Source organism: Danio rerio, chromosome 18 (assembly GCF_049306965.1).
Source record: "Danio rerio strain Tuebingen ecotype United States chromosome 18, GRCz12tu, whole genome shotgun sequence".
Lineage (NCBI taxonomy): Eukaryota > Metazoa > Chordata > Actinopteri > Cypriniformes > Danionidae > Danio > Danio rerio.
This window is the reverse complement of record NC_133193.1, coordinates 2,756,055-2,777,352: the sequence shown is the minus strand read 5'-3', so window position 1 is coordinate 2,777,352 and position 21,298 is coordinate 2,756,055. Positions and strand designations below refer to the sequence as shown.

Sequence of the window (21,298 nt, the reverse complement as noted above, 5' to 3'; positions counted from 1 at the left end):
AAAATCGTGCATCTGCATCACTAATTGAAAATCTTTCCCCGTTCCTGTGTGTGAATCGTGCTTTATCACTCTGAATTAAGTCGAGTGTTGGTTTCGCTGTCGAGCCGATGGCTGTTTGAATGCGGCAAGTGCATAAATTTTAAGACGGTGAAAAGAAACGAGATGTCTGTCTTGAACGCTGTAAATTAAGGGACGTGGAAAAGGGTCAGACTGATTTATGAACTCTGTGTGTGTGTGTGTCAGAGAGAGAAAAGGATGAGAGTTGTGGGTGTGTGTGTGTGTGTGTGTGTGTGTGTGTGTGTGTGTGTGTGTGTGTGTGTGTGTGTGTGTGTGTGTGTGTGTGTGTGTGTGTGTGTTTTTGAATGTGATACAGAGGTCTCAGTCTTGTGCAGTTATACTAGCAGTGTCTTCTGGCCAAGAAACACCCACTTAGACAGTTTGCATTTGTTTTTGCAGGCTGGTATAAACCTGTGCATCCTGATTCTAGAAAACTGCATGAATTATTATTATACATTGTAAAACAGCTATGTTACTTTAACAATCAAAGTCTCATGGCACTTCACTCTTCACTTATTTGAGCTTTACCTGCTATTTGCATAAGGTGTTTTTTTTTTGTATTTTTGTTTCCTAATTTTTACTCAAATTATTTGTATTGATTGCACATTTCTTTCCTCTTGCAGTGTTTTTGTTATTTTTACAATGCCCTTATTTTAACAAATTATATATAACACAATTTATTAAGTTATACAAAATTAAACTTAATACATTTAGTCAATTTGGGATGACTAGAAAAGTTTGTGTGTGTGTGTGTGTGTGTGTGTGTGTGTGTGTGTGTGTGTGTGTGTGTGTAATCAATGGAATGAGGAAACGGTGTGTGTGTGTGGTGCATGCTGGGAGTTGTAGTTCGTACATGTGATGGATTTGTATTTTTATGTTATTTTATTTTTTATTTTTGCAAGGATTAGATCGCTGGTGATTGTGACACATGCAAAATTAAGTAATGATACTAATTCGTATACCACACCATCATCACAACCATACAACACAACCTACTACAAATGACCATTTCAAATAAATAAATAGCAAAAGTAAATAAATGTAGTTATTAAATAATACAGAAAATATAAAAAAATGAGTTACTCATCTTCTTCAAGATCAATCTTATCAATATGATTCAATTCCATGTTTTATAAAAGGTTTTAAAGATTCTCTTAATGAAAATCATTTTTTTCCCGCCTTTATCAACGCTTTTAAGTTCCTATTTTAGCCCTTTTTTAAGATTTAATATAAGCCTTTGGTGTCACCAGAATGTGGCTGTAGGGTTTCAGATCAAAACAGGCATCAGATTATATATTATACATTTTTAAATCTGGAAAAATGAAGCTGTTAAGTCATTGTAGCTGTTTTTGTCGCCTGTGCCTTCAATGCAAATGAGCTGGTTCTCAACGCCCACCATTTCCACGTGTGTGTCAGAGCCTCAGAGATCTCTGTAGCCTTTAAGTAGATAAGCAGCACGGTGACAGACAAGAATGAAGCAGATTTCATTCAGAAGCAGAACCTCATTCTTGAGGTGCAGATGATCACAGAGAGCGGAACAGATCTTTTAATCCCAGTTGCTTTGCGCACATCCAGTCTTGTGGATATGATTATACGTGATACTACAGAGACGAATCTGTAGATCAATTCGGTGGGCAGAAAAACCACACTCCTATGTCACGTTGTGGTGGGCCTTAAAATAGGAGGGATTTAAATCCTAATTTAACCTCAAGAAATTAAAAAAAAGAGACTTATTGTGTTTATATCACCCCAATATGACTGTGGGCACACTAAACTACACACAGTTATGTCCAAACATATCTTACTAAAGATTTTCATCATAGGTGCCTTTTAAGGCAGCAATATTTTGTACAGTGTATACACCCAGAGTGTGAGATTAACCTAATTTCAATCCTCTGTATGTCTGTACATTTACAACAATTGACAATAAAGCTGATCTTGACTTGGACTTTGAAAAGATCCAGTCAGAATCAATAAATTTTTTGGGTGCATGATGCATCAGATGGTCAGTAAACATGTCTGTGGCCGCGTGGTGGTTTGTGTTGTGAATATGAAAACAGCTGTTCACTTAATACACACCAGAGTAAAAACATATTTCATACTTTCAGTCTTTTGATGTTGCCAATTAAAAATAATTGCTTGTTTGTTGTGGGAGCTGTTGGTAAACGCACAGCAGGAAGTCACAGATTTTCTTCCTGAAGCACACATGATCAAACTTTTGACTAGGCCTGTCACAATAATCAATATATTGACCTATCGCACAACACACAGACATGATCTCAATCATTTTTGGTGATGCGATATATATCGCTCATACATAAAAAACAATTCTAGCAACATTTTAGCTGATTGTGCGACATTTCTATCTTTATTGAAAGTGTCAGTGTCAGTATGGTTAAAAAACACTGTAGTATTTACTACAAATTGCTGTAGTATAATCTCATGCAGTGTTTCCTCTAGGATTTTTTTTCCAGCTGTGGCGGCAGACTCTGTTGGCCATTTTACACAGGTCTACCACTACATTTGGCGTTATTTCATTGACAAATGTCATGGGCGCAGTATTAAGTCGAGATCGCATTCATGTAATAGCCTACGAGCATGTCAATCTCTGCTTGAGCGCCGATTTCCTCTGTTCGTGCACAAAACTTCTTGCGCCCTCAACAATACGCTGCTCAAGTGCAGATTTTCTTGTGCGCCCTCAAATAAACGCGACTGAAGTGTGATTTAGTGTGTTTATGTGCCGAGTATGTCTCCAACATTTATTAGATTTGCTAGAAATGTTTATGAATGTCTCCGCTAGACTAGCGGAGCGGGCCGCGGCATCAATGCGTCCTGAAGTAAAGCGAAACGGCTATAAACTCCAGCAAGATAAAGTCATTATATGCAGAGCCACAGACCTTTATCTATAAATAAAGTATAATTATGAAGACTGTGTTCATCATAACTGAAAGCTACGCCGTGGTTGCTGGCCTCACGCATCACTCACCTGTCAAGTCAGTCAGTCTGTCAGCACGTCACCTTAAAGGGTTAAACAGAACGCACAGCACTACTACAGTCACAGAAAAGTTTTCGGTGTGATTTTAACCCGCAATTTAAAACATGACCGAATATTTTGATTTAGAAGCTGTAATGTAGCCGTGGGGGATGAATTTTGGTGTGGCGCCCCGCCACGGAAGAATGAATATAGTGGAAACCATGCTCATGTGTATGTCTGACAAAGAGAATCTGGTAGCAGATATCGCAGCCTCTGTCACTCTTTTCCTTGCACCTTTTTTGTTAATTTTATTATTATTATTTATGCGTTTTCACATTCTAATTCCAATGCCTCATCATTAAACTGTTAAAATGACTAGAATTAAATTATATATTCTTAAGGATAAGAGAAGATGTGTTCTTTGGAAGAGTGCACTTGCACAGTGATGATATTATATTGTCATTCTGGCATTATATAATGAGTGGCATTAAAGGGCCTTAAATTTACACTAATATCGTTTATCGCTATAGATTTTGGTGCAATATATCCTTCAACAAAATATAGATATGGCGGCAGGCCTACTAATGACATGATAGCGTCATTTTTATTAGTTTCTCTGTGTTTGTTTTTTCAGGACGGAGGCTACGAGGAAAGGCTTTCTATAATGTTAACGGAAAAGTGTACTGTGAAGAAGACTTCCTGGTGAGTATGATCATTGCACTCAGCATCCATAAAAATCTAATCAAATAAATAATATATACTGCCGTCACAGTGGCTTAGTGGTTAGCACTGTGGCATCACAGCAAGAAGGTCGCTAGTTCAATTCCCGGCTGGGTTAGTTGGCATTTCTGTTTAAGTTTGCATGTTCTCCCCGTGTTGACATGGGTTTCAAACACATGCACTGTATTGGGTGAAGTGGGTAAATAAAAATTGTCTGTAGTGTATGAGTGTATGTGTGTATGTGTGTGTGTGTGTGTGTGTGTGTGTGTGTGTGTGTGTGTGTGTGTGTGTGTGAGAATGAGAGTGTATGGGTGTTTCCCAGCACTGGGTTGCTGCTGGAAGGGCATCCTCTGTTTAAAACATATGCTGGATTAGTTAGCGGTTCATTCCGCTGTGGTGACCTCTGTAGATAGAGACTTAGCAGAAGGAAAATGAATGAATTAGTATTAGTCACGGACAATCAAGCCAAAATTTTGCTACTGCTATTACCATCCATTTTTGAGAATGCTCAGCATCTTATAATTAGAGCAATTCTGTAACAATTTAATGAATTGATCTATTAAAAAAACATTAAGCCCATTTTTTAAGACAGTTTTTTATGTGTTTTTGTTGAGTATAATATTTGGTACACCAGCATATAGTAAAATATCATCTGAAACTGAGCAAAAATATACAAGTTAGTGCAGTTTATAAAATGTACATAGACAGTAAGATGAAGGTCTGTTGGAGCAAAATCAATTTCAATGTGATACATTGATGATTGAAAAATAAATGTAAACCTCAGTAATCTCAGTAAACCTCAGTGGCTTTTGTTTAGTTAATGATTAATAGTAGATTAATACTTTAATAGATTTTATTCATGAACTTCACTGTAAAAAATATCTGTTCATTAACATTAACGGTTTCTATATTTTGTGTTTTCTGTTTAATTTTGGTTGTGAATTGCATTATGGGATGTTGATCTCTGCACTGTCCACTTTTGATGTTGAATGAAAATGAAAATTGACGAAAATTCAACTCCACTGTTTAATGCTGTACACACCAGACGCGGAACGCGTGGATAAAACACGTTATTTGTGCGTAAACAGACGCGTGAACATTTGTGTTTACTCGCTTCATTCGAGCGTCAAACCCTGCTTCATTCATACGTCAAATCCGGTTCATTCGCCCATCAAATTCACTTCAGAACAGACGCGGATTCGCGTGATGGGCAGGGCTTCTGTCTGCCCAGTGACTCTAGCTTTGTTGCTAAATGGATTTTTTTGAGAAAATAACAGTGTTTACGTGCTTTATGAAGGCTGAAAAACAGCTCGATACGTTTAGAGCCGTGTCTGAGTCTGCTAGATCCTTTCAGAGGTTCATCCAGCTCTTTGAACTCATAAACTTCTTCAGAAACTTAACCTGGATGATGGAGGCTTTAAGTGGTGCTACTGACTGAACCGAGCCCAGTTTGATAAACTGTTGTCGGTGTCGGCTGGAGGATTTCCCCCGGGACACCAACAACAGGCGTACGTCACAATCACGCCCCCACAAGAGTAAGCTCCTGATTGGTTAACTCGATGTGAATGTGCGATGAAGTTCAGATTTTTTAACTCAAGCGATTCGCGCGAAACGTGCGTTAAGCCGTGCATATCGCACCATTTGCGTCATTCGCGCGTATTGCGCCGCAGTCTATTCGCATTGAGTTAACATGTAAATCACTCGCGCTTGACGCTTCTTCCGTGTCCGGTGTGAACACAGCATAACTTTAGTTGACATTTTAGTAGTTTGAAATAAAATATTGTATAAGAAATAACAGTATATAGCGAGATCAGTCTGTAAAATAGCTGAAAATGTACTGCAGTTTATTATTAAGGTTTTTGTAGTGTAATATACAACACCAACATAGACAATATAGCACTGCAAACTATTGAAAATGTTCATAAAAGTCACTTTTTCAACGTTTTATGGTTAAAACTTGTCATAAGAAAGATTAAGATTCCATAATGCAATTCAGAAGCAGAAAAATACATGAGAAAAATAAATATATATATCACAAGATACAGAAGACTGCTAATTTATGGTTATTTTTTACAGTGTATATACAGTTCATTAAAAAGTATGAGTGTAGCAAAGCAAATTGGCAGCAACATGTCATCTAGTAAGTCTGTTGATAATTTAGAGATCCCAATTGATCATCAAAGATGATACAGCAGGCATTATAGGGTTAATAATTACCTGTCAGGGATTGTCCTGCTTTTGTAGACCAGATCCTTCTATAGGGACAGGCTTACAGCTGCAGTGCCTACAATAATTCATTTAACTGAATGTTTCCTAGGAGGGAGGTTGTATTGCAGGGTTGTATTGATTAGCCCTCATTAGTGGATTGATGGATGGATGAATGTCAAAGTCTCTTGGGAAAACAGATGCTGTAGCTCCGCCCACCTCCTCAGATCTTATTCTGCCTTAAGCCAATAAGGATGCAGGAGCCAAGATCCTGACTCAAATCTGTCGTACTGGATTTTTCTGATCTTGTTTTTATTGCTGGACATTACCATGAAACTCCAGACTGTGGTATCTTGTATTTCAGCATTTTGCATCATCAGTAATAATATCACATATCAAAATGTATAGAGAGACTCAACAAATGGTAATAATAAACAAAGCGCTGTAATATTTCGAAAATCATGACCGCAATATATGTATTCATGTTTAATATCAGATGGCCAGAATGTGATTCATTTTTTATAAGTTGTTAAATTATTGGTGTTTGTGATGCAGCAAGTCCAGAGACTGTTGTGTACACCAGGATTTGATCAAAATTCACTTTAATGTGTGTTTATATGACTAAAATATGGCAATAAACTAATATTTTCTCAATTCAAATGAGTAGCGGCTTAGACATGGAAACAGTATTTCAAACGTCATGACTTAACAAGCAGATATCAATGTTATGGTGCTTTGTTCATTTAATGGCATTTTTACAATTGCATATATCAATTAAATTATCATTTTTAAAATTGTACTTTCAGATACTTATCTCTTACATTTGTTTATAAATTATGAGACCTCTTAAAATGTTTTTTGAGATTTACATTTTGTAGTGTATAAAATATTTTTAATCTTAAGTTTTGTTTTGTTATGTAAATTGCTGGTGAAATTTATCGCAAATCAAATTTAAAATAAAAACATTGTCATTTACAATCCTATTTGGTAACACTTTATAATAACTACACACTCTAAATCATTTATTAAGCATTAGCAAATAGTGAATTCATTATCTGTGAAGCATTAAGTCTACATTAATAAGGGTTAGTAAGCAGTTTATAACTGCAGCTACAAATGCTCTTTTCTTAAGAAAATATTTTAAATGTGCTTAATAATTGTACTTCCATACTTAGGTAATGATTTCTTTTTCATTACTAAATTAAATATCGCATCATTTACAAACCATTTTTAGGGTAATTCAGAATGAGTTAGTAAAGGATTAATAAACTATTGAAATCAACGTTTATATGTCTTATTATTCAGTGTAGTTATTATAAAGTGTTACCTTATATTTTTATAATAAATATATGATAGGATTAGGGGTGCACCGATACCATTTTTTGCAACCGATCTGATCGCAATACCAAAAATCAGAGTATCGATCGATACAGACCCGATTCCGATACTGTTACGTTTTTTTTTTTTTTTTACATAATACAGTTTCTATAGTTCTGGTGCTCAAATAATATATCTTTTTTAGTTAAAATAACGGACCTATAAGCCTACTGTACATGATAGATGGCACAATCTAACTAAAAACATGATGCTTGCTATAAACTGTAGGCTACATTATTTGAGCATTGGTTATGACATTGGTCTGATCTGTTGTGGTCCAGCTTGTTTCCGCTTTTAATATTAGGATTTTCTTTAATATCTGTACAAGGCTACCACTATTGACCCTAATCGTTGGTAAAATAACCTGTCTTTTAGCAAAGCCTAATATTTTCCTGCAGGTTTGACGCAGACTAAACTAAACCGTCTGAGGCCAGTTTTACTTAATAAACATTCCTTCGCCTAAACTCGCCGCGAAGAGACAGAGAAACTGAAAGCATGTCTGAAAAAAAAAATTATATATATATTTATATATATATATATATATATATATATATATATATATATATATATATATATATATATATATATATATATATATATATATATATATATATATATATATATATATGTATGTGGGAAAATGTTTATTTTTATTTAAATATTAGATGTAATTCAAAATTTATATAAATATACATGTAAATATTTTGGCTTTGTATTTTTTATATATACACAATATCTATACACAGTAACTACATACATATTACGTAAATATTTTGGATGTGGTTAACTTTTTTTGACAGGACTAAATACATTACAATACAATACAGTAAAATATTGGCCATAAGCCATTTCTTTTACCCCAACCTAGGGCTGCATGATATTGGAAAAAGCTGACATTGCAATATTTGTTTAATCATAATAATTATTGCAATATAAATAAAATTTCACTAGATTATTTGTAATGTAAAATGACATTGTAATCATTGAACAAATAATGACAAAACTCTATATATTGACTAATATCTTTATTTTTTAATCTTTAAAATATAATAATAAACTGCGATGTGACTATTACAGATACACACATTAGGATATCAATGCTCAAACAATATATTGTTCAGCCCTACCCCAACCCACACTCCTGCTGACGTGAGTGACAGAGGAACCGGCCGTCGGGGTCCAGCAGATGGTCAGTCTGACGGGTCTGTGGGGGTTTCCTAGTATTGATCGGTCCCTCCCGACCCCACCTGGTGGCCCACAACATACACAAACAGCAGCACACACACTGCTGAATAGAGCGATGATGTCACCGCTGAGGAATGAGCCGCGTTCCTCAGGCGGACGCAAAGATCCACGTCGTTAAAATCAAGCCTTTGGTTCCTACAATAGATTGCCAGGATCTGCGGTGGCCTTTGCCTCTCATTTCCGTAGAGTGTCTGTTTGAGGAGATCTTTACTCCTCCAAACCCTCCACACCCCAGTAACCAAATCAAAACCCTGTCCCGGGACAGATGGCTCCCCTCAGGGGCGTTTCTGGATTTAAGAGCCCTGCAACCTGTCCTCCATTCAGGACCTGGAGTCTTTATTTAAGACCCGTGGGTCAAATAGTAGAACATGGTGCTAATGAATACTAAAGTTGTGGGTTTGATTCCCAGGGAAGGCACAGGGTTGATTAAAAATGTGTACTTTAAATGCTGTGTACAGATAAATGCACAATTATTCTCCATTCTGTGAAATTTGAATTATTTTTCAAATATTTTCCAATTGATTTTTAATAAGAGCAAGGAAATTTGCACAGCATATTCTATTATTCATTCATTCATTCATTCATTTTTTTGTCGGCTTAGTCCCTTTATTAATTCGTGGTTGCCACAGCGGAATAAACCGCCAACTTATCCAGCACGTTTTTTTTTTTTTTTTTACGCAGTGGATGCCCTTCCAGCCGCAACCCATCTCTGGGAAACATCCACACACACTCATTCACACACACATTCATACACTATGGACAGTTTAGCCTACCTAATTCACCTGTACCGCATGTCTTTGGACTGTGGGGGAAACCGGAGCACCCAGAGGAAACCCAAGCGAATGCAGGGAGAACATGCAAACTCCATACAGCAACGCCAACTGAGCTGAGGCTCTAACCAGCGACCTTCTTGCTGTGATGCATCAGCACTACCTACTGCGCCACTGCGTCACCTATATTCCATTATATTTTATTATTATATGTTAGTTTGGCTAGAATAAAAGCATTACATTTTTATGGTATTATTAGTATTATTAGTATGATTATTACCAGACAACAAATCCAGATTTTTTTTTTTTATGTTGTTAACCTTAACAAGACAGTCCAGACTTTAAGTCAGTATTTAGCATTGTAACACACTACTGGTCAAAAGTTTGGGGTCAGTAGGATTGTTAAATGTTTTATAATAAGCTTATCCTCCCCACCAAGGCTGCATTTATTTCATCAAAAATACAGTAAAAATAGTAAAATTGTGAAATGTTATTGGACTATAAAATAACTGTTCAAAAGTAGTTTATAATTTAATTTAATCATTTATTCCAGTGATGAGTTTTCAGCTTCATTACTTTAGTCTTCAGAGTCTCATGATCCTTCAGAAATCACTCTAATATTATATATTATTAATATCATTATTATTCATTCATTTTCTTTTCAGCTTAGTCCCTTTATCAATCAGGGGTCGCCACAGTGGAATGAGCCGCCAACTTATCCAGCATATGTTTTACGCAGCGGATGCCCTTCCAGCTACAACCCATCGCTGGCAAACCCATACACTCTCATTCACTCACATACACTATAGACAATTTAGATGATTCAATACACCTATACCACATGTGTTTGGACTTGTGGAGGAAACCCACATGAACACTGGAGAACATGTAAACTCCACACAGAAAAGCCAACTGATCCAGCTGAGGCTCAAACCAGCAAGCTTCTTGCTGTGAGGCGACAGTTCTACCCACTTCGCCACCATGCCACCCATTAATATTATTATCATCATTATTAATGGTAATAGTTATATAACCAATAATGACTGAAGTAATAATTTCATTTGAAACTACATACAATAAGTCATAAATAAATATTTAATAAATAAGTATTAAACAGCATAATTTTTTTACATTTAATAAATGCCGCCTTGATGAACAGAATAATTTTAAACAAATGATTAAACTAAGTTAATAATTAAAAAAACTGACCTCAAACTTTTGACCAGTAGTATATACAGTTGAAATCAGAATTATTAGCCCCCTTTCAAGTTTTTTTCCTTTTTAAATATTTCCCAAATGATGTTTAACAGAGCAAGGAAATTTACACAGTATGTCTGATAAAATTTTTTTCTTCTAGAGAAAGTCTTATTTGTTTTATTTCGGCTAGAATAAAAGCAGTTTTTAATTTTTTAAACACAATTTTAAGGTTAAAATTATTAGCCTCTTTAAGCAATTTTTTTTTCTCGATAATCTACAGAACAAACCATCGTTATACAATATCTTGCCTAATTACCCTAACCTGCCTAGTTAACCTAATTACCCTAGTTAAGCCTTTAAATGTCACTTTAAACTATATAGAAGTGTCTTGAAGAGTATGTAGTCTAATATTATTTACTGTCATCATGGCAAAGACAAAATAAATCAGTTATTAGAAATGAGTTAATAAAACTATTATGATTAGAAACGCGTTGAAAAAAATCTTAAAAGGGGGAAAAAATAAAGAGGGGGCTAATAATTCTGACTTCAACTGTTTATAGAAACCGCTTTTGTAATTTTTTTTGTAATTCTTATTTTTATCTTAATATTTTATACTACAGGTGAAATTTATTGCAAATGTAATGCCAAGGTAGTGGGTTTGGTCCTTAGTGAAAGTAAGAATTGATAAAATGTGTATTTTCAATGCAGTGTACAGTTGAGGGCAAAACTAATCTCCATTTTGTGAAATAATTTATTTATTTTTTTTCATATAGTGATGTTTAACAGCTAGGAGATTTTTACAGTATTTTTAATTGTATATATATTTATTTTATTCTACAGAAAGTCTTATTTCTTTTAGTTAGGCTGGAATAAAAGGCCAATTTTAAATTGGCCAAAATTAAGGCTAATATTAAAATCCCCTATAAGAATTATATATATATATATATATATATATATATATATATATATATGATATTATTGACCTCTAAATAAACCACTGTTATACAGTGGCTTGCCTCATCGCCCTAACTAACCTAGTTAAGCCTTTAAATGTGTACTCAAAAATACTAGTATCTTCCAAAATATCTAGTGAAACATTATATGCGGTCATCATATAGTAGTAAAACTATTATGTTTTAAAATGTGTTGAAAAATATCCCTCTGTTAAACACTTGGGAAATATTTGAGAAGAAATACAAATGTAGTAATACTAATAACTGTGCCTTTAACTATAAGTGAATTGGTCCATCAGTGACCGGAGGAGTTCTGAAAACCTCAGGAAAATGTTTGGAGCTCTGATGTCTCACAATTGAGACATTTGTTTGATGCTAAATTTAACAGCAGTACTCAGTCACTCAATTCTGATGATCTTTTGAGGAATTGTGCTGATGGTCATCTGGGACTCTGGGCTGATGTTTAATGAAAGGCTCAGAAAGAGCGCACCGGCGCCCCCTTGAGACCTGTTCAAGTAGATTAATGGTGCTGCTTTGGGGAGTTGTGGGAATTACATAATTTTTGAGTTTGAGTGGTTGTGAAGTGGTGTGACATGCTATTATATTATATTATATTATATTATATTATATTATATTATATTATATTATAGTATATTATAGTATATAATATTATATTATATTATAGTATATTATATTATATTATAGTATATTATAGTATATTATATTATATTATATTATAGTATATTATAGTATATTATATTATATTATATTATATTATATTATATTATAGTATATTATAGTATATTATATTATATTATAGTATATTATATTATATTATAGTATATTATACTATATTATATTACATTATATTATATTATATTATATTATAGTATATTATAGTATATTATATTATATTATATTATAGTATATTATATTATAGTATATTATAGTATATTATATTATATTATATTATATTATATTATAGTATATTATAATATAGTATATTATAGTATATTATATTATATTATATTATAGTATATTATATTATATTATATTATAGTATAGTATATTATAGTATATTATATTATATTATATTATATTATAGTATATTATATTATATTATATTATAGTATAGTATATTATAGTATATTATATTATATTATATTATAGTATATTATATTATATTATAGTATATTATACTATATTATATTACATTATATTATATTATATTATATTATAGTATATTATATTATATTATATTATATTATAGTATATTATATTATAGTATATTATAGTATATTATATTATATTATATTATATTATATTATAGTATATTATAATATAGTATATTATATTATATTATATTATAGTATATTATATTATATTATATTATAGTATAGTATATTATAGTATATTATATTATATTATATTATATTATAGTATATTATATTATATTATATTATATTATAGTATAGTATATTATAGTATATTATATTATATTATAGTATATTATAGTATATTATATTATATTATAGTATATTATATTATATTATATTATATTATAGTATATTATAATATATTATATTATAGTATATTATAGTATATTATATTATATTATAGTATATTATATTATATTATAGTATATTATATTATATTAATTTATATTATATTATAGTATATTATAGTATATTATATTATATTATAGTATATTATAGTATATTATATTATATTATAGTATAGTATATTATAGTATATTATATTATATTATAGTATATTATATTATATTATAGTATATTATAGTATATTATATTATAGTATATTATATTATATTATATTATAGTATAGTATATTATAGTATATTATATTATATTATAGTATATTATATTATATTATAGTATATTATATTATAGTATATTATAGTATATTATACTATATTATATTACATTATATTATATTATATTATATTATATTATAGTATAGTATATTATAGTATATTATATTATATTATATTATAGTATATTATAGTATAGTATATTATATTATATTATATTATATTATATTATATTATATTATATTATCATGTCATGTATTGTTATATTGTCATATTATATTATATTATATTATATTATGTCATGTCTTGTTATATTATGTCATATTATATTATGTTATATTATATTATTATATTATGTCATGTCATATTATATTATGTTATAACTTATGTTATATTATATTATATTATATTATATTATATTATATTATATTATATTATATTATAGGAATTTCTGTGTGTAGTTTGCATGTTCTCCTCGTGTTGGCGTGGATTTCCTGTGGGTGCTCCAATTTTCCCCACAGTCCAAACACTTGCGCTGTTGGTGAATTGATGAACTAAATTGGCCGTAGTGTATGAGTGTGAATGAAAGTAAATGGGTGTTTTCCCAGTGTTGTGGTGCTGGGCATCTGCTGTGTAAAACATATTCTGGATAAGTTGGCGGTTCATTCTGCTGTGGCGAATCCTGATTAATAAAGGGACCGAGCTGAAAAGAAAATCAATGAATATTTTATTTTATTTTATCATTTTATATTTTTATTAGAATTGTATAATATTGCCAGTAGTGTATGAGTGCTGGAAGGGCATCCGCTGCATAAAACAGAGTAGTTGGTGATTCATTCCGCTGTGGCGACCCCTGAATGAATGAATGAATGAATGAATGAATGAATGTTTTAAAAGGTCATAACATAATTATTTTTCAAACTGCAGGGCTTTATAAATGACCAACAGAAAGTGGACTGTATTTCAGACAGAAAGGATAATAAATGAATGCACTTAATAAACATAAGAGACTTCATTTTCACATTTTGGACTTTTTTTGGACATAGTTTATGTTGTAAATAAGTGTGTGTTGTCAAATATGTTCATATGTACTATAGACGATTTCAATGTGGTGATGTCACAGGCCCAAGAACATTACCTGCTTGTGATCAAAGTATTTCAGGCGATTCTATCATAACTTAATGTTAAAACAGCTGTCATAACATTATTCATCAATATAAGTCGCTCTTTTTGGATTCTCGGAAGCTATAAAAATGAAAAATGTACAACAGGAAATACATTTGGACTACTGTTTTTGTTTAAATGCCTCAAAAAGGTCTATATCTGTGTTGTGTAGTACTCCGGCTTCCAGCAGACGGCTGAGAAATGCTTTGTGTGTGGACACCTCATCATGGAGATGGTAAGAAAGAGGCTTTTACTGCTATTATTGTGCTTGTTGTTCAAAGGCTCTCTGATGAACTGAACTCGTGTAATTTAGTTTTACTGGTTTAAAATCAGACTGGAAGGCAGAATGGATGATGAAAGCAGCTTGATCTGTTTGAGCATCCCTCTGCTCGTGCTTCAGTCATTTATAGTGTCTATTTATAGATGTTGAAATGATGTTATTGTGTCTCTTTAGTGCAACGTCAGCCCACCACCATCTCACCTGCGTGTGTGTCTGTGCATGTGTGTGTGTGCCTGTGTGTGTGTGCATGAATTTTTGCTTCTATATGTGTGTGCATTCACCTGTGTGTGTGTGTGTGTGTGTGTTGTAGATCCTGCAGGCTCTGGGCAGGTCGTATCACCCTGGTTGTTTCCGCTGTGTGATCTGCAAAGAGGGTCTGGACGGAGTTCCTTTCACTGTGGACGTGGAGAACAACATCTACTGTGTGAAAGACTACCACACGTGAGGGACTTCTTCATTGTGATACTTTTTATTTGTACATGACCGAACCATAACTCCTAAATGATGCTCCTATTTGAACTTTTAAGGCTTTAATTAAATAAAAATAAAACATTCAAAATATTTTTTTATTAAATTAAAATAATTTTTATATTTAATATTTAGCAGTAAAATATAGCAGTGTGGAAAATTTGCAGGTATTTTATTGCTATTCAAAAGAAGGTAATGATTCGCACTCAATTGCTTAATACTGTTTTTATTTTTTTACTTTTTCTTACATTTTACGGGTGATAACAGACAAACAGACGTTTCGGCACAAAGCCTTCCTCAGTGTGTGACACATTCTCCAACTCCACCCTTTTATTCCATAGTCAATCACAATGTGCAATTAGTTACACCGTCACTCTCATTTCATTATCAATTAATCACACAATAACTTATAATCTTCACAGCAATGACAATAAACATTCTTCCCATTTCCGACCTCACTCCACAGAGATAAAGTGCATCAACCACCATCACTAATCAGGTGTACATCAATACAAAAAATTCTAACAGTTGACATTAAAAGTTTTCTACATTTAACAATTACTCAAAGATTAGGGTGGAGTTGGAGAATGTGTCACACACTGAGGAAGGCTTTGTGCCGAAACGTCTGTTTGTCTGTTATCACCCGTAAAATGTAAGAAAAAGTAAAAAAATAAATAAAAAATAAAATAAAAACAGTATTAAGCAATTGAGTGCGAATCATTACCTTCTTTTGAATAATAGTAACGATCAGATTAACGCACCTAACCAAAGAAGTAACTAAAAAAAACGCAAGCGCGCAGGACTAACTTCAGTAACTCTGCACAGGTATTTTATTGCAAAACAAAACGTGGCCGACTTAAAATTGACGGCAAACTAAGCAAAACATCACCTTCATTTTTTTCGTCATGCTGTACCCATTTAAATGTTTCCACAAAGTTAGAAACAGATGTTTTCCTTTAGCCTCATAATTCGATGTCGTGGTCATGTTGCCTTCTATTAAAATTTAGTGACAAGGCAGCACTGCCCCGATCGGGCGAGTAACGATTCTGTCTACTGTTCCGAGCATCTCTCATGCTGGCCCCGGGCCATCAGGCAGTCCTTATTGTTGAGCCCTGTATTATGTTTAGAAATGTGTTGAAAAAAATCTGCTCTCTGTTAAACTGAAATTAGAGAAAAAAATAAACAGGGGGCTAATAATTCTGACTTCAACTGTATATAATTGTATATGTAAATAAAATCTTTTTGTTCACAGGGTTTTTGCTCCTAAATGTGCCTCGTGTAATCAGCCCATCCTGCCAGCACAGGTACGAGCATTTCTAAATAAATTAATTCACGAATGTAAAAAAAATGTAAGTTAATTCATGTTCCTGCCCGAGGTTAACCAGAGCTGTGTGTGTGTGCGGTTAGGGTTCAGAGGAGACCATACGGGTGGTGTCTATGGATAAAGATTACCATGTAGATTGCTATCACTGTGAGGTAAGACACACTTCATCATATTACACTCAACTACTGGCTAAAGGTTGCAGGTTTATTCTCACTTACAGGCACTGTGTGTATAATTTTTTTTATTTAAAAAAAAAACACTAGAAAAGTGTTTATATATATAAACTGAGCAAAATTGACTGCACCCCATTTTGAAAATGAATATTTTTGTTAATTTCTCAGTGAATATGGGTAATATATATTGGTGCATCTGAGCACAACAGATTTATTAAACATAAATATTTATTAAAATAATATTTTAGTCACAGAACATTTCTAGAAATGGAAAGATAATACAATTAAATTCATGCAAATATTGCAAAAACAAATAACAAGCTACAACATTTAAACAAAATTGTATATATTTTTTGTTTCTCTTGATTTTTCCCTAACATTTCCCAGTACTGGGTTGCAGCTGGAAGGGCACCCGCTGCGTAAAACATATGCTGGAATAGTTGGTGGTTCATTCCGCTGTGGTGACTCCTGATTAACAAAGGGACTAAGCCGAAAAGAAAATATATAACTGAATTTTACCCTAACATATAAAATTGGGCTACTCATTTTTGAACCATTATTGTAAATTATTTTGTCAGATTAGCTTCAGATTTGGCTTCAGTACTGACTAAACTAATGTATATGCACAAATATAATATTGTAAAGCTTCCTATAGAAAATATATATTTAAATGAGAGATTTGTGAGGGGTGTACTCATATATGCTGAGCACTGTATTTGCTGGCTTGTTGAATGTTTAAATCCAGAGAAATGATCGGTTTTAATTAGTGAGACAGAGTGTGTTCATGCTGATGATGACACACACCCTCCATTTCTGGTTTGGTTTTATAGAAAACTACGGTGGCTAAGAGTTTAACACGCTGCAATTTAAAAAAACACATGCAATTACAAAAAACACCAGCTTATTATATGTGCAGTATACGTGTTGCAAATCCTCACAACGCAAAAACAAGTTAAGAAGACGCACTGCATGTTGAGCTTGGCTTAAGATTTGTATCGTATTATTAATTCACTGTAAAATAAGAAGTAATGAAATTATATAAAGTGCATCATTAATATTATTCTTTAACTTATATTTTCTTTTTTCATTAAAATGTGACTTTCAATTCACAATTTCTTCAATGCTTTTTTTTTTTGTATAAAATTGCCTTGTAACAGGGTTGAATGAGCTTCCATAATTGCATATCATGTTAATTCGTTCCCTTCCTTTGGCTGTGGATTTTCCCAAATGGGTTGTGCATTAAATGATTTATTTACAGTACACATCCTGCCAGGGGGGAGATGATTAGCTGTATGCTGAGATGTCTTTTTATAAAGTCTGCATTTCTGTCAATGGGCTGTATGCACACAGCTAGTGTTTTTCAGCCAGTCATAAACTTCCTGGCCATTGTGTCTATTTTCAATTTCATAATGTCCCTTTTACAGCATTAATGATGTAGATTAATTAAAATATAAATATTTAAATAGACCTAAACATTCATTAGGTGTTCGAGTGTAAAAATCGAGATGAACGACCGTGTAAACACAAGTGCCATAAGGAGACACATAAAAATGCCATTGAAAATAATGTGGTAAAATAAATTTACATATTTTAAAGACAGAACAATGTAAGGCAAGGAAAGTGTATTTCTATAGCACATTTCATTCACAGTGGCAATCCAAAGTGCTTTACATAAACAGGAATAAAAGAGACAAATATAAATAAAAACAAAGAATAGAAATAATTAAAAATGGATAAAAATGTGTTAAACAGATTGTAAAGGAATGAAAAAGAAAAGACAGACACAATAGTGCAATCTGCTGGACGCAGCACAGTGCTCATTCAGTAAAGGCACAGCTAAACTGATGTGTTTTCACTTTTAAGTCTTGATTTGAGTGCCTGATGTTGGAGCACATCTGATCATTTCTGGAAGCTGATTTCAGCAGTAGGGGGCGCTGTTAGTAGCTGAAGGCTGATTCACCCTGCTTTGACTGATCTCTTGGAGTTTCTTATTTATTTGATCCTAATAATCTGAGTGATCTGTTAGGTTTGTATCCAGTCAGCAGTATTGAGGTCCTAGGCCATTTAGTGATTCATAGACGAGTAATAATCCTTTAAACTCTACTCTGAATGTAACTGAGAGCCGGTGTAGAGACCTGAGGACAGGTGTGATGTGCTCTGATTTGCTGGTTCTGGTCAGAATCCTGGCCGCAGCATTCTGGATGAGCTGTAACTGTCTGACTGTCTTTTTGGGAAGGCCAGTGAGGAGTCCATTACAGTAATCCACCCTGCTGCTGATAAAAGCATGAACAAGTTTCTCTAAGGCCCCGTTTACACTAATGCGTTTTAGTTTTAAGTTTTGCTACGGTTACGCCATCCGTCCACACTACGCCGGAGTTTTCGAGCGCCGAAAACGGAGCGTTTTGAAAACGCTGGAAAGTCCGTTTTCATTCTTAAACGCTGCAACTCTGTTTCAGTGTGGATGAAGGAAAACAGAGACATCTGAAAACGGAGGCGGAGCTGCTGAGATTCGCCTACCTGATTGGGGCTTTTATGTCATTGCGTATCCTTCCCTTATTCGTCAAGCCCCTATCACATGACTATAACACATGGCTTTAACGCTACCGGAAGTGCAGTTATTCATTTGTTACGTTTAGGAACAACTCGACTTCATCGTCTGTCCACAAAAATCCCTCTCTTGCTTTCTTTGCCATTGCGTTTATTGTTCAACCGGCGTTTGTTGACTAACAATAACCAAATGCCGAGCGAGACGCATCCTTTCTGTTTATACTAGAACACGCATGCCCAGAGTGCGTGAATGGTCACGTGATTTACGTTTTTGGTGGCGTAGTGTGGACGGAGATATGTTCAGAAACACTAGGTGAAACGCTAGTGTGGATGCGGATCGGTTTTGATCTAAAACGCCGTTTTAAAACTAAAACGCACTAGTGTAAAAAAAGTCCTCACTGGAGACAAAGCATTTAATTCCTGTAATGTTTTTGAGATGATAGTATGCTGATTTACTGACTGCTTTGACATGACTACTGAAACTCAAATCTGACTCCAGAGTCACACCAAAATTCTTGACCTTATTTTTTGTTGTTTGAGCCAGGGTACACACTCACCTTAAGAACCTCATCTCTGTTCCCAAACGCAATCACTTCAGCTTTCTCTTTGTTTGACTGAAGAAATTTTGGCATATCCAACTGCAGTTTAATGCAGTGCTTTGTGTCAGGTCTAATACAGATTTTATACAGTATATCAATCAAGCAGTGAAGTTCAGTTTTTTACAATTTTCAATTTTTAAAAAAATTATAGGTGAAAGAAAAAAAATGAGTGGGAGGAAAATATATATTTCTAAGTTTTGCTCGTTCCCTCGCAAAAATGTTTTACGTTCCTTTGCAAAGTTTTGTGTTATCTCGCAAAGATGTTTTGCGTTCTCTCACAAAACTGTTTTTCCACAAACACTTCCTGTTCACTTCACTCACGTAAACCCTCCCATTTTAGCCGAAATTCTCCCATATTTTACCATTCCATCCCACTTTCTTTAATATGCAATATATATATGCAACCTCTGAACCAGTGAATGCATGTATAAGCGCTGACTAACAGAGGCTCTCCGTACAATAAACTGATCCCAGATCAGCGTCTGTACGCACAGTGGTTTAAAATGCTTTTAAAAAATTAAAAACTAGCCGAAATAAAACAATTAAGACTTTATTCAGAAGAAAAAATATTATAGGAAATACTGTGAAAAATGTCTTGCTTTGTTTAACATCATTTGGGAAATATTTGAAAAAATTCGCAGAAGGGCGAATCATTTTGACTTGAGCTGTGTATGTGTGTTTTGCAGGATTGTGGTCTGCAGCTGAATGATGAAGAGGGCCATCGCTGTTACCCGCTGGAGGGGCATTTGCTGTGCCACCGATGCCACCTGCACCGGTTAAAAACCCCGCTTGCACCACACCCGCCGCCCAGCTACCCGCTGCACGTCACTGAACTGTGAACACACACGGACTCAAACTAAACTAGACGACCGTGAGTGAGACAGAGACGGCTCTGTCCTTCCCCAAAACCACAAACCGGGAATTAGTCGTGCCTGTAAAACTGCGCATTTACACTTTGACCAGCCGGAGAGGTTTTATTATTACTGTCATTCCTCATCACGTCTCGTCGGCTGTGTTTTTGGCTGCGTTCGGGGCGTCTTCAGCACTGCCGCTGGGGAATGGAGTGCAACCCGTGCCTGTTTTCCCTCCGAACGCCAAACAACAGCACTGAACACTAATGACTTGCTGTGCCTTCATTGAATATCCTGCGTCCATCAGGCCGTCGCCTCAATCACTGCCTTGATGCACCATTTCTGTTTGTGTGTGTGTGCCAAGCTGCCGCTCTTTAAAGGGGTAGTTCACCAATAATTAACATTACAGTGACCCTTTACTCATCCTCATATCATTACAGACCTGTGTGAGCTTTTCTTCCGTGGCACACAAAGGAAGACGTTTAGAAGAATGTGCTTTTTGAGGCTTTAAATTGCATGTTTTTTTGTTTATGCTTTAAAAAGGATGTTTTAGTAGTACATAC

The 21,298-nt window shown here is 33.8% G+C and overlaps 1 protein-coding gene across 1 annotated transcript in view; it reads left to right on the top strand.

Annotated features, from left to right (window-relative positions):
- The window catches only part of wtip (WT1 interacting protein), a 56,317-nt gene extending 35,594 nt beyond the window's left edge, over nt 1-20,723 (top strand). The window contains 6 exon segments of the mRNA NM_001123278.2: nt 3,666-3,733; nt 14,666-14,728; nt 15,084-15,214; nt 16,494-16,545; nt 16,649-16,717; nt 20,571-20,723. Of these exon segments, the coding sequence (NP_001116750.2) occupies nt 3,666-3,733; nt 14,666-14,728; nt 15,084-15,214; nt 16,494-16,545; nt 16,649-16,717; nt 20,571-20,723 (536 nt within the window).
- Nucleotides 20,724-21,298: the final 575 nt, after the last annotated feature.